The sequence below is a fragment of the Neolamprologus multifasciatus genome, chromosome 15 (assembly GCF_963576455.1).
Source record: "Neolamprologus multifasciatus chromosome 15, fNeoMul1.2, whole genome shotgun sequence".
Taxonomy (NCBI): Eukaryota; Metazoa; Chordata; class Actinopteri; order Cichliformes; family Cichlidae; genus Neolamprologus; species Neolamprologus multifasciatus.
Genome location: NC_140453.1, coordinates 32,081,674 through 32,096,567, shown reverse-complemented (window position 1 = coordinate 32,096,567; position 14,894 = coordinate 32,081,674). Strand labels below are relative to the sequence as shown.

General features: G+C 44.5%; 1 protein-coding gene across 9 annotated transcripts in view; it reads right to left on the bottom strand.

Moving 5' to 3' along the window:
• Positions 1-234: 234 nt before the first annotated feature.
• ephb3b (eph receptor B3b) overlaps positions 235-14,894 on the bottom strand; it is a 59,688-nt gene continuing 45,028 nt past the window's right edge. Inside the window, exons 10-16 of one of the 9 annotated variants that reach the window (XM_085132658.1) lie at positions 14,581-14,799; positions 12,159-12,406; positions 11,362-11,577; positions 10,248-10,433; positions 9,768-9,967; positions 6,692-6,847; positions 235-4,439 (exon numbers count right to left, since the gene is read on the bottom strand). In XM_085132658.1, coding sequence (XP_084988784.1) covers positions 4,331-4,439; positions 6,692-6,847; positions 9,768-9,967; positions 10,248-10,433; positions 11,362-11,577; positions 12,159-12,406; positions 14,581-14,799 — 1,334 coding nt within the window. In that variant the 3' untranslated portion in view covers positions 235-4,330. The remainder of the gene's footprint in view (positions 4,440-6,691; positions 6,848-9,767; positions 9,968-10,247; positions 10,434-11,361; positions 11,578-12,158; positions 12,407-14,580; positions 14,800-14,894) is intronic. The other 8 variants (XM_085132659.1, XM_085132661.1, XM_085132662.1 and 5 more) reach the window with 8 other exon arrangements.

Sequence of the window (14,894 nt, the reverse complement as noted above, 5' to 3'; positions counted from 1 at the left end):
TGTTTTTTTTCTGTCCTAATGAAGGCTTTGATGTTGCTTTACCCAAGAAGACATGCTATTGTCATTACTTTAAAGCCGTGGGTTTGTCACAGTAACATTAAATGTTCGTATCGTATCAATAATTTGACTGCAAAACATGTGAGTGATTATGAACTGGCATGGCATAAAATAAGAACATGACACACGTCCAAGTGCACAGGCATAAATGATCAATTCAAAACACAACACAAAGGCTTCATTTCTTAAATAATTTAATGCAAAAGGGTCTTTTAAAAATATTTCTACAAGAATGCATCATCACCTTTTAGTAATTTCTTGTTTATGTCTGCATCATTAAATACATCTCAATCCTTTTCAAAGAGGAATCAACAATTGAGTCTATCAGTTCTTCATTCACCCCCACCTCCTACCCCCGTTTCACTAAACATGTACAGTACTCTCTGAAACATGTCGCTTACTTTTACGAGGGTTTTTAAAAGTGGCGAGAAGACATATGCGTAGTGAGAAGAGAAGACAGAAGAAAAGACAGTACTGTATATATTTATTTAAAACACAACTGAAGAAAAAAAAAAGCTAAAGATATATAAGTGAGGGGCGGGGTTGGGAGAGGGCGGGTGAATGTGCTGTGGTGGATGATGTAAAATGGAAAGAAAGGCAGGAATGTCTGGATAGTTTAAATCCACGTGGCACACAAGGAGATAGCGGACAAAGCCCGATCTCTGATGATGAAAACGGCAATACTTTTCCAACATATGGTCTCACACACAAACACGCACACACATGCTCACACAGACTAAAAGTACCAGTTTATCTCAATTTCAGCATCATAAAGTCTGATAAATGAACAAAGAACACAGGAGAGAAAGCCATTTCCTCTCAGCGATGTTAAATACGAAACACTCTCCCAAATGTGTGAAAAATACACTTAAAGATTAATTGTTTGCGTCGATGTGGTGACGGTTTAATCTTTTAAATATGCGCAACGCTGCCATCTGAGCTCATCACTCATGGCCGGTTAACTTTGGTGAACCCAGCTCCAGGGTCCGGAACACCATGTGCACCTCATCAAGAGTTCATGCGAGCTCCAAAACTGTCATTTTTCATGATTAGGCATGTCTGCCTTCTGATTTCGTTGAGCCCCTTTATTCCCTGTTTTCTAGCTTTTTTTTTGCCCGTCAGCTGTGTCTCGTTTGGCATCGCATCCAAGTCGACAACAGCGGGGTTAAGCTGAGTGACTGAGCCCAGTGAAGGAAGTGTATGGTAAGAAACTTTGACAAATAAAAAAAAATGAGACTATGAGTCCATTATTTCTGCTTCTGTCATATCTCAATGTCTGTCGCTCTTTTCCAACAAAACAGTGTTTTGCATCATAAGAGGAAACAATATACTTGTGGAAAAAAATGAAAGCCTGCCAACAGATTCTACTCATGTTAGCAAAGGTTGTCGCCGGGACTGACACGCCTGGTTGTGAGCCATCATGTCAAATATGCCTCGGCGACCTCAATGAAGTCTGACTTAACTGCAGAATTCCTATTTGAGTTTCTCCTACAACTGTTACATGTTAGTAAGCCCTTAATAGAGTGTACTAGCAGTAGTGACAACACACGTATGTGGAATGAGAACACGCAAAGGTGGGAACGCATTGTGTGCTTTGCATAACGTCCTCTTTGTTTGAAAGAACTTATGAGGGGTTGGCACGCTCCACGGTCACTAACATCATGCTGTCCTTACATATCTACGGAATAATATTGTCATAATGTGCTGATCACCTCTGGAAGGTCACACCGGCGATGCACCTTGCGGATCCCTGTTCAGCTAACTCAAATACCTCTCTGTGAGGAGTGCAGATGGTGCAGTCTCAGAATTGTGGCTTTCGGTTACGATGAAAGGAGCTGCAGACTTTGACTGCGTGTCTGGGCTGTTGATCCTGCACCGTACTAATCGTGCACTAGCGGCATGAGCTGAAACAGGATGATTACAGGCCACAGAGGGAATGAAGAGCTCTAATGATGGGTCATCTTGCCCTGGATGTCTGTGTCAGCCGCATGTGAGGCCTGATGGACCACCTGCATTATTTTAACCAACAGCGACCAGCAGGGTTCTCTGATGTCTCTCACGTGAGTATCGTTTTGTAGGAAAGTGCAGGTCACATGATGGAGTTCCACCTCTTGGGGTGGAAATGACTAGTCTGACACAACAATGCCTCTGGACCTGCTCCCTAATAATAACAGTCCTTGGTAAGATGTGTTGGTCTGCATTTAAGTGACTTTCAGGAGTGAAAATAATGTGCCTGGAAGACGATTAAGTACAACTTCACAAACGCTCTTGATGTTGCGAATGAGAATGGATTCAGGGAAGCTTAATATCGAGTTTAAATGGCACACAAAAACTTAAACACACTTAGAGTGAGTTGACCATTCAGAGGAAACCCAGACAAATGGTGTTCAACTCTTCCGCCCTACTTCCTGACTTTCCCTCTTCTTCCTTTGTCCTTTTCTTCGCTCGAAATCAAACATTTCACAACAGCACGTCCGTTTTGTCAAAACACCATTTTTTTTCTCTTGTTATTTATCTTATTTTTCGTTACAAAACATGTACAGGCTGTTTAGAACAACAACAAAAATACAATATCCAATTATTATGCAATTTCTCTTGTTTTAATGATCATCAATTCAATAGGTGAATCCTCTTGGGAGTTTCTCTTCCTTCTGATTGTTCCAAGTCCCCAAACGGCCTAAAGTCCTTCTGGGTGTTGGGGAGGGGCGTGTGGGTTGGTGGGTGAGGTACAAATAAATACATAGGGCAGGACGCCAAGAAATTAAAACAAGGATTCTGATTATTTCTAAAACCCACACAATAGAAAGTAGAAATTAAAGTGTCCATCATGGTTTGTCTTCAGTTTCTGCATGATGCATATATATATATATATATATATAATTTCATATATATATATGTTTACGTCCAAAGTCCATTTTTTTGGATTCAATAAAAAAAAGAATGTTTTTAACAGTTGTCCACAGAATATAGCATAAGTGTTTCAGATATATTTGCTCCTTATCACAGTTCAGTTCATGCGTAAATTCTCCATGGTGGCAAATAGCGGAAGCCGTATTGTACAGTATATTTGTGTGCAACTCGCCACACCCGCACATCCAGTCGCACTTGATCGCACATACAAACCCACATGCACACGCACACATACAAAAATGCACACAAAAAGGCCAAAAGGGTCTTTCTATTTTGTTGCCACAGTCCTCGTCTCCCCCCCAGTCGTCACCGCGTATCCAGCGGGGGTGCTTCAGTCTGACCAGTCATTTTGAAACCACAAATCTCCCGAAATATGATCAAGAAAGAAAAACATTAAAATAAAAAAAATCTGACAAACAGAAAATATGGTGCAGACAAAGGAAAGTAGAAAAGCAAAACACCAGGTGTAAAATGCAGTTGATGAGCAGGTGTTCCCACACTGGGAAACTATCCTGAGTCACTTCAGGTCAGAGTGAAGAGGTCGTCTCTGAGCTACCGAGGATCCAGCAACCATAACAGGTGTCCAGAAATATGGCCGCCTCCCTTTGACCTTTATTGACCTCCGTCACTCCTTCGACCTTTAGACCGCAGCCCATCGTATTGCCCTCCTCCACCACCCCACCCTTTTCCAGCAAGTGCCCTTTTAGATAACACACCTTCAATATGAAGATGGAGAACAACACACGTGCACAATAAAACAACTTCTAGCAAGGAAAAAACAAAACAAGAAAACTGTCCTCTTGCTCTCCCGTGGTCTGAAACACTTTTTTTTTTTTTTTGCTTTGATTTTCGTTATATGTAAAAACGTTTTCACTTTTTTTTTTATACAAGGGTCTTCCTTCTTTCCTACACGGATCATCCAGCAGAGCTGGGAACAGGAATCAAGGGGAGGGGCTCTTGTGTGAGGATAAGAGTGTGACATTTAAGTGACGGGACTAAGGCCAACTCCACTACAATGCACATGCATGCAAACATCAACTCACTCCAGAGCTGGTGAGGCACGCGTAAGGATATACGGGGGTTTACTATTTCTCCTCTTTCAAAAACACACAAGCTCCGATTGGATGGGGGGGGGGGAGAAAAAACAGAAAACTAACAAAAAAATGCAGAAACGGGAAATGTAAGTGGTAATGAAATAAAGAAAGAAAAAATATTCAGAGGCACTGCAAGCCAGTTTCGTAGTGTCTAATTGGCAGAGATGGGTCAGGCAGCTAGGGTTTTCCAGTGGCAATCTCTGGCACAGTTTCTCCCCCTTTTCCCGTCTGGCTGTCCTTCGACTGCATCGGTTTGCGTGTCTTCTCACTCACACCTGGACAGGAAGTGTTTGGTTCATCTGTAGTCTCATGTCCTGAATGCTACCAAGAATTTTCTTCTGATGGCCAGCCAATGTAACCCCTATCCGCAGCAGGTCCCTGTGAGCGAAGAACAAAAAGGAAACAAACAAAAAAAAGGAAAAATGAGAACAGGTGGCTCAGTCGTGAAAACAAAATAAAGGAAAATAAAATAAATAAAAGGAGGAAAACATCACATGAAGCTGAAGTGCAAATTTCACTGTTCAAGTGAGCACATACTCGACCAGGTGGGAATGCAACATAGGCCTCACCTTGGCGATGGACCATAAAATGGATTGTGAGAGTGAGGTAACAAAATGGGAGCACTCATCTGAGTGTTAGTCTTAATGCATGATACCTTTGTTACCCAGCAGGTGGGCAAGAGGATGTGAGTCGAGCAGCAGCAATGACAGTTAATGATCAAAGTGCAAACTTCGCTACTGTCTGGCAGGTGGCAGACTTCACAGAGTCTATACCCGTCTGTCACTTGGCGAGAAAAAAAACACGGGAACACGGAAGCAAAAGGTTTTCTTCATCAACAGCAGCCTTTCTCTGTATAACTACATGCTACTTTCAGCAGGTAGCTCCACCTTTCAACCACCCAATCACGTGGCGGCAACTCAATGCATTTAGATGTGTGTGCATACGGTCGAGTCAACCTGCTGCAGTTCAAACAGAGCGTCTCCATCGCAAAGCTCGGTTGTCAAGTGACTTTGAACGTGGCAAAGTCAGACGGGCTGGAAACTGCTGATCTGCTGAGATTTTCCCCGTACAGCCATCTTTAGGGTTTACAGAGGATGGTTTAAAAAAGAGAGTTAAAAATGCCTCCTGCATGTCAGAGTGCATCGAGCTGATGGGAAGGCATCAGTTACTCAAATACCTACTCGTTACAACAAAAGTATGCAGAGGAGCATCACCAAACGCACAACAAGTTGAACCTTGAAACAGAAGACCACACTGGGTGTCACCCCTAAGAACAGGAAGCAGGGGCTACAGTACGCAGAGGTTAAGTAAAACAGGTGCCTGGGTAATGAGTGTCAGTTTCTGCTGCGACATTGGGTCAGAACTTAAAACAACATGAAAACATGGATCCATCCGGCCTTGTGTCGATGATTCAGACTGGTTGTGGTGTAATGGTGCGAAGGATATTTTCTTGTCAGGCTTTGGGCCTCGAGCATAATTTAAACACAACAGTCTGCCTGAGCATAGCTGACTGATCGCAGTGGGATGGACTACTTCATGCATAAGGTAATCATGTCACAAACCTCAAGTCATCTCAAACTAGTTTCTTGAACATGATGTGTTCACTGCTCTCAAATATCCTCTCAAATCTGCATCAGCTGTGTGATGCTATCATTTCAATGTCAGTAATTTCATACTAGTAGAAATATGTCTATACATACGCTTGCTTGACTTCTCCAGATAATAGCTGAGGAGAGAGCAGACCATCAGCTGACCAGCTGACGATGAGTACGCATCCTGTCCCTTCTGATCTAATATAACCTACAGACAACACGTTTTCTCACTTTATGAGTGTCTCTGCTTCAAAAACAAAGCTTAACCAGATATGTACATAATCGCAGGCACACAAATCCGCGGCGCACATCTGTCCTCTCGTCACATTCGAGTCGCCACAACTTCACACAAACAAATTCTCCCCCACCCCCCATATTTTGCCAACCCCATCAGCACAGTGACGGAGGATGAAATGATAATAAATGGGCACCATTAGAGGAATTACTGGCCATTAAGGGCAACAGAGAGCCACAGTACACCACACCTGTCAGCCTAGCCAAATTGAAACAAATTACTCCCACCTCCACTGCCTATTATGCACCTAATGAGAATGATTTATTTATCATTATAATCCTAATTCATTTATTTAATCATCACTGGCCTGCAATTTCCATGGTTTCCATTGCATCATTTCCTGTTTGTAAACACAATCAAAGCTGAACCAAATTGCAGTAAAAACAGCCGCAAGAGTTAGCTTAAAAATTGTAGCCTGCGGTGCTGTCCAATCGTGTAACGGTGATTTGTTTGCTTCTAAAACGGGCAACAAAGTATCAGTTTCTGAGCTACCAACTTCTGATCAACCAATAGAATCACTTTGTCATCTCTGACATCTTCAATTACTAAACTAGTGTCCAGCATGTATCAAAGTATGTGAGCATACCTACTGGAAAACAAATATAAATGTATTCTTTTTCTTATTCTGTGATATCTGAGTTGGTTCAGAGACCTGTTTTCCGCATCTCATCATCATATTTAAGTGTTTTTAATTTGACTCTCAGTCCCGCTCAGGCGTTGTAGACCTGAGTAGCTCCACTCACTCTGCTGTCATCTGGGCCACCAGGTCAAAGGAAGCAAATCCTGCGTTGACAAAGTTGTCACGGTAGCGGCTCATCTTGATGGCATCCAGCCAGTCCCCCACAGTGGTGAAAGTGGTATAGTCTGGCACACAGCGGTCAAGCAAGGGCTGAGAAACCCTACATTAGGGGACAGGGGGGAAGGGAGGGAGGAGAGAGAAAGAGAAACAGAGAGAGAGAGGGTTAAGGTCGTCACTCTGTGTGCCTCTACCGGCCAACCTCACCCCCAAACGCCCCCCGCTGAGCGCCACCTCTCCATTTCTCTCCTCCTCTGTTCTCCCCCCCTTCCTCCTCTCCTCTCCTCTGTACCGAGTTGTGTGCAGGGGCGAGTGGAGGGGCGGGGCGGGGACCCAGGGAATGTACAGGGTGGGTGAGGAGCAAGTTGTGACTGTGGAGAGACTGGCTGGAGGCTTGGGCGGTGGATGTTGGCGCAGCAGCTGGTGAGGGGAGGTCACGTGTATTCACACACAGAGCTTCAAATCTAGCTTAAACCAGCAACAAGTGTTAAAGAAACCAAGTGGAGCTCGTTTTAATCAGGAATGCATCTGCCCGGCAGCATCAGTGATGGTGATAGTGTTAATAACAATGCAGAAAAGTGCCTTCTTTATGAAAACCTCAAGAAATGAAAACCTGGAAATATCTGAAAAGCTTTGTCTTTGTGTTTTGCTTCTCGTTCTTTTTGTTGCAAAGAGATGTCGGCTGTATTGTTTGGGGACTGATGAGAGGAGGAAAAAAAAGAGATCAACAACAACTTGAAATTCAATCTGTGTGGTTGTACTGAGTCGCACTATTAAACCATCTACAAACGTGCTTTAAATCTGATCTGGAAAGATTGGAGTCTTTGCGGTTTTGCAGGTCAGTTCAAATCAAATTTCCGTGAGAACACGAGCTTAAACGGCGGGCTGGGAGCCATATGCCTCTCAGTGCATAATTACCAATGCATAAAATGATACGCTGTGTGCAACACGAGTCCGCAAAGGTGGAAATATTTTTTAAAAATCGCTTTCAAGAAAAGAGGGAAAAACACTGAAATGTAAACACAGATGTCACTCGCATGTGTGCGCGGTTTCGCATTAGCGCCGACTTGCAATGTTGGGGACTCTGGAAGAAATGACTCACAAACTCATAGTTCATGTGTGTTTGACAGCGCATGAATGTGATTAGTTGCGCAACGCTTCCCTCAAACGTCTTGAAAACGTGTCGGAGGGCGCTCTGCGTGTTGCTGCGCACCTGTCGACAGCCCCAAAAGGGCTTTTTAGGGGAAAAAAAAAAGAACCTAACCTCCTGCGCTGATCAACGCTGCAGATAGCGAGGCCACCTTGGGAGTTTTAATAAAACGGCGCAACAACTCAGAGCGAAGCGCAGCAGATGAACGACGGAGGAGGCGGAGGTGGAGAGAATGTCCTGGGATGTGAAGGGAAAAAACAAGAAAGAGCACCACTGTCTCCACTCCTCTCTGCTCCGTTGATCCCTGTCATCCTTTTTGATGGCATTAGATTCATTAACAATTAAAAGGAATGGAGAGAGAACGAGAGGGGAAGGAGAAAGCACGCGGAGGAGGAGGAGGGGAGTTAATAACAGTGATACAGAGGCTCCATTGAGTGGTGTAGATGGAGTGATTTTTAATAAGGCCTGTGCTTGGGCATCCAAGCCCTCGGGCTGTCGTTAACGCACGACTCTGGCTTCTCTTAATGCAGTATTGTTGGTCCTCCCATAAAATTGGCTTCAAAAGGGGTCCAGACTTATGCTGGCCACATGTTAGCCACAAGCACAACGCAGCAGGAAGGCTGGAGCTAGCTAGTGAGACCACTACGAGCCCAACTTCATGTCATAAAAAAATGGCTGCTGCATTAGTCAGTGGTTTGGCCTTTTATGCAGTCATTGTTTTAAAAAGTTTGATTTCTATCCTTTGCTTGTTCTGACCGATTCACCTGCAGCAAAGGATAGAAATCCCCGAAGCTCACGCGGGCAAATATTCAGTCAGGTCAGGCATGCGCAACTCCCGCAGCCAAAGTCTTTAATGTCAGACAGCGTTAGCTAACCTCCAGCCACCCTTCAGTGCCGACCAGGACGACTGTAACATCTTTTACTCCTCCCTTGTTAGGTCTATCGGCAGGAGGCCACCTCTCTGCTGGCCCATTTAAAATCTCGTTAGTGGCTAATTAAAAGGCACTCTCATCTCTTTTTTGCATCGCCTTAATCGGGCTAATTAACCGCAAGCTTAATCTTCTAAGAGCGTCGCTCCTGTGGCCAACCGAGACCCTGGTTTCCCCCTTGAGCACAACCCAGGATTGTCTCTGTCCCTCCCTCAAGACAGAAAGACCCCGATGCAGAGACAGATAGGTAGGTCAGCCCCATCAGCTTTGCGCCAACTCGTTCCTCCAAATTCTTTCCAAGAAACCAATTGGACGGAAAGATAGTTCAGCTAAATGTAGACGTGACACGTCGAGCTCCCAGCTGGCGATGAAGCTGCTTTAAGGCTCGAATTGAGCAATAGTCATTTGGATTTGTATAACCGCTTACTCTGAGCTTGTGCAAGCTAAAGAGTTGAATGAGATGATATCGGAACAATAAAAAAGAAGCCTGTTGCAGATGATTCAGGAACGTTCATATCCACTATTTAAACTTAGCAATACTTGCAGAGTTCTCCACCCTTGGTGCTAATGAAATTGCCTGACCAGCACTCTCTTTACTGACTGAGTGCCTTAAATCAATGAACTTAACTGGCTGAAGGTTCTTGTTATTACATTACACCGCAAAAGCCGAGCAAGCTTAATCCGCCATATGACTCAGGAAAGGTAGCCATTACTAATATCCATTTATGCTATGACCATAATTATGCATTATTAATACACAGAGCATTACACTTAACAAGAGCCCTCAGGGGCATTTAGAAAAACACCATCGCATTTAAAGTCCCCTTCTATAATAACACGTTCCTCAGCATAAACAAGCATTTACTGCAAAGCTCCACTTGACATGGCCTTCATACTAATTTTGACTTTAACGTGACCAATGTGCTTTTTATATTAAGGCTTACCCCGAGGACTGCGTGCTGTTGGTGACTACTTTGAGACTGGCAGCATTGCGAATAAGCTTATCCAACGTGGCCACGATCTGGGTGAATTTAGGTCGTAGGTTCCTTTCTTTCACCCAGCAGTCCAACATGAGCTGGTGCAGAGCCGTCGGGCAGTCCATGGGTGGGGGCAGTCGATAGTCCTGCTCCACGGCATTTATCACCTGGGGAAGGACGACAGAGAAATCCCAATCACTTCAAATCGCTGAGTGTAGCGCAGAGGGAGGGCGGACGATGCGAGAGAGGCGGTCGATGGAAAACAGCACGGCAGAAGAGAGTGAATGGTGGGAATTATAAAAACCGGGGATAAAGAAGGAAAAAATGGCTTTGGTTATTCACAGAAACAAGGGCAAGAAAAAGTTGGAGCTGTGGGCGGATGTGTGGGGAGAAAAAGAATAAATGGGAGAAGAAGGTGGTTTCTTATATATAAGCTTGTGATCTTACATCTTGATTGCTCATGTCCCAGTACGGCCGCTCGCCATACGACATAACTTCCCACATGACGATGCCGTAGCTCCAGACGTCGCTGGCAGAGGTGAACTTCCTGTAGGCGATTGCCTCCGGAGCGGTCCAGCGAATGGGGATCTTCCCTCCCTGTGGATATGCGAATGAGTAGGTGAGCATGAAATACTGGAGAGATGGAGCGCAAACACAGAGTCACACACATACAAGAGGGAAAGAGAGGGTGAGAAAAAAACTGTCCAGGGGAAACGTTGATGCACAACAGATGGGTGCATGCCGTAGAACCCAAACACCGCATTCACACGAGGTTAGTCAGACGTTTACGGACAAATGACACGTGCAGAGAGGTGAAACTTTAAGGATATGAAATGTGCAGCACGGTGCATTTTTCAGTGTCATTGTTAATCCTTTTCATTCAACTATGTATCCGATAGACAGTTGCTGACTCATACTAGGAGTGTCTCTTGGAGTAAAGAGCACAAAAATGAACACAACTGCTTCCTGCCATAAGGAGAATTGACCTTCTGCACAACTCCTGACATTGTTCTGTGTTTTTTCTCCTTCTTTGCTTTACTATGCACGGATGTAAAAAATGGTCAGCATCAGAGCTGAGAAGAAAAAAACAAAGCTGTCTTTATACCATCGTTCATATTCCTAAGTCTATTATCCTCAGTTTACCCTTTCAGACATAAATCCCAAACTGCTTTGCCAGTTGAAGAATATTAGAGACTCCAGCAATTTGTCAGCAACCGATTTTGTAACGTTTCTGGGAATCTAAAACAAACTGTAACACCTGCGTGCCCTTGGAGGTACTCTTGTGATCTTTAAATTTCACGTATTCATTAATGTCATTAACTGGATCATTCCACACCCTTTAATATAGACTTCTATACCCTTAACTGTTCTTAATTTGTCCACTTGTCTGTGCCACAGTGACAAGAAAAACCTCTGATCTCGTGGGAACAGACGGGGCATTTACTGGACACGATGATCAAAAGAAAACAACAATAATGGGTTGATGTTGGAACAGCATATGTAGCCTTTTTAAACAGACAAACACAAAAAGCAGTCAAGTGTAACATATCCACGAACTCACCAGTGAGCTGGTGTAGGTTGGATCTGTTGGGTCATCCTCGAGGAAACGAGACAGGCCGAAGTCAGATACCTTACACACCAGATTACTGTTAACCAAGATGTTACGGGCAGCCAAGTCTCTGTGCACGTAGTTCATGTCTGACAGGTACTTCATGCCTGCTGCGATCCCACGGAGCATGCCTACCAGCTGGATCACTGTGAACTGCCCATCATTGAGCTAGCAAAGGAGGAGAGAGTGATATGTATGAACTGCATTGCAGATCAAGGATCCATTTTCAAAGGAGAAAACAGTCTGTGGGCCTCTTCTTTCATGGTTATTTCATGGTTTAGCTCTCTATATTCTATATTCAGTCTTCTACACTTTTTTTATGTCCTCTTACCTATATCTTTAATCTCTCATCATCTCACGTCGTAATGTATTTCGCTTTTCTACCTGCCCATTCTATATTCTTCCATTGTCCATTTTCTCTGTATCAGCCCCCCACCTCTTTTCTCTGGCAGACAGTGTATGATGTGACTTTGAGGCAGAGATTCATTGGAGACTGAGCTCTGTAAATGTCACCAACTGCCAGAATACAGGATTTGTAAGATATCCATAGTGAGCTCTGCAGCTGCACTTAAGAAGACCTTTTAAGGTTGCAAAGACAGCGAGATAACTACAAACAAAAATCCAGCGGCTTTGGATGAGCTTATTTACCCAGTAGTGTTGCATCACCCATAAAATCACATTTTCTACAGAGTAACTAATTTTAAGGCCATTCTGGTGTGCGCTTGTTTTTTTAATTCGTTTTTCCTCACCCTCAGAAAAGAGTCCAGTGCTCCGTTCTCCATAAACTCGGTCACAATCATCACCGGACGACTTTTGGTTACCACACCTTCCAGGCGGATAATGTTGGGGTGGTCGAACTGGCCCATGATGGAAGCTTCAGATAGGAAGTCTCGCCTCTGCCTGTCGGTGTAGCCCACCTTGAGAGTCTTGATGGCTACGATGATCTCCCGGCGCCCGGGCAGCTTTAGGCGACCGCGACACACCTCCCCGAACTCTCCTGCGAGAGCCCAGGTGAGACAGCCAGAAAAACAGCAAAAGAGGAGAGATGGAAAGACAGACAGAGAGAGAGAGAGGGAGGGAAGAGAGGCATGACGGAAGAGTGGAGGAGAGTGGGGGGAAAGAGGGAAGAGGGGACAGTTAACTGGTTAGAACCAAGGAGCCAGGGAAGGGTAGCTGGGGGCGGGATGGGACAAGGGGGGAGTGGGACTGCAAGAGAAGCCAAGACTCTAGGCCAGTCTTAAGGGATTGTGATATAAGGGGAGGCATACAGTGACTTTATACTGTTAACTTACATACTAAAAGAAAAACAAATGGTGAGTGAAAGGCATGATGGCACAATGTGAAATGACACAGGACTGGGAAAAAAGCATAACATTTTTAGGGTGAAGTTGGGTGACATTATAGGCTAGACTTAGGGTGATTACGGGGAAAAGGGGGTCAAGGGTTTGTGGGGTGGGGAAGGGGGGTGCTAAGCTTCAGAGGGGCCGGAGAAGTGAGCACAGGAGGAAGAGATGGGTGGAGACAGAAGCTTGGGGGTTGTGGACGCTTTATGTTTACACTCTACACCAAGCGTGTGCAAGAAGGCAAGAAAAATCAGGTGATGAAAGTGATGCGTGTCAACACAGGTGCAAAGGTAACAAAGTGGGGGAGGTCGGGGAAGGCGGGGGGGGCAAAGGGTCGAGGGGCATGGAGGGATGGATTGAGGAAGGGGGAGAGGAGAGGAAGGGGACAGGGAAGACAGGGGTTGAGGGTTTGTCACTTTAAAGGCGAATGCTGGGGAGCGAGGGTTTCAAGAAGTTGCCTCAGCAGTAGAAGAGCTGTCGTAGTAGTAGTAGTAGTAGTAGTAATGGTAGTAGCAGAAGCAGTGGCAAGCGATTCCCATCTCTGCCATCACAACGTCTTCCTTTTTTGGCTCAGAGACATATGCTAAAATATCTGAACCTCACATGGCACAGTCCTGTAGCTTTTAGGCAGAGATATAACTGTCAAATATATCAAAGACATAAAATATTTCACTGTCTACAACATCATGTGAGGGAGGGTTTCTAAAACAAGGGGGTTACAACCACATAGTGGATAGGGTGTGAGTACCAGGGGGAAAAAAAGGTCAAACATAACGATCCAGTAAAAATCCTCTTTTTAATTAAGAGGTTCTCCGGATATAAAAAAGTGGGCAGGGTTACAGGCAGCCAATCCTGGACTCGGAGCAATTCAATATATTTTACACCCCAACCAGACAGATTTAAACCTCTAGAAAAGTACAACAGATAAATATTAGCCATGGCTCTTAGAGACAGGAATTCCCCGAGCTTACACACACAAAACCAGACACAGAGCCAAAGAGCTGGATTTTAAGTCCTCTAAAGTACATATCCATTACAATCAAGCCCTCGCAGGTTCACACAGCGCTCATTAAGGCGATCGCTGGCCAGTAAATCTCTCGATATTTCACAACATACACAAGTTTGTGAGCTACAGCAACTACAGCACATTTTCACATCGCCTTCAGTCTTCCTTCTTTTGAAATTTCAATTTCCTTTGCATCAGTTTTGAAGTGCAGAGTAGTGCAGTGAGGTATGAAAGAAGTAGAAAACTTTAAGAGGTAGATAAGGTATCCTACAGCATTCCTGCCAGTAGCCAGATATAATTACCACTAGAATTACAACATCCTGCATTATTTCAATGATGGCAGCTGCTGAAACTCAAAACCTTAACGCTCAGTGTTTATCTGTGCACACAAAAGTTCAATAAGTGTGCAAAAAACAGGTTTGTAGCTTTACTGGAAAAGGTAAAAGAAGACTCTCACATACGTGCAATCAGATGGGATTAAAATCTCCCCTAGAGAAATAAATCCTGTCTGTATGGGGCTGTGCTTTTACAAAAATGTAATCAGTTATCAATAACTCTTGTGCCATATTTATTGAATTGCTCCCATTGCAGGATTGGGGTATTTTTTGCCTTTTAGCACATGGGTGAAATAATAATCTACCATACAATGGGTATTAAAACTAGTCTAAACGCACACGGCGTGGTAAACGTGGGGGATGCTACACTAACACAGTGCTGGACATCTGGAAGGCTAAAAAAAACACAAAAACGTTCCTAAGAGGTGACGGTGTGCGGTAGGGAGGCGAGCAAGAAGAGGGCTAGCGATGAATTGAGTGAAAGTACCGCTTGGTGTGAAGTCCTCTAATGGTATGGCCTGGAGGTGACTAGCAGTCTTCCCCCTGTAGCTCAGGAGCTTTGGTGGGTTACCTGCGCCAATGACCTCCTCGATCTTCACGCAGGACACATCGATCTCCTTGGCAAACTCGCGCACTGCCTCATTGGGGTCCTCGTAGGTGAAGGGGTCAATGTAGACCTTCATTCCCGGCGTTACTATTGGGGATTCAGTGGCGAGAACAGGAAAGTGAATCTCCGTTGCCAAGCGATAAATATTCAATGTGATATCTGTCTGATCGCTTCTGGCGACAGCAAGAAGCGCA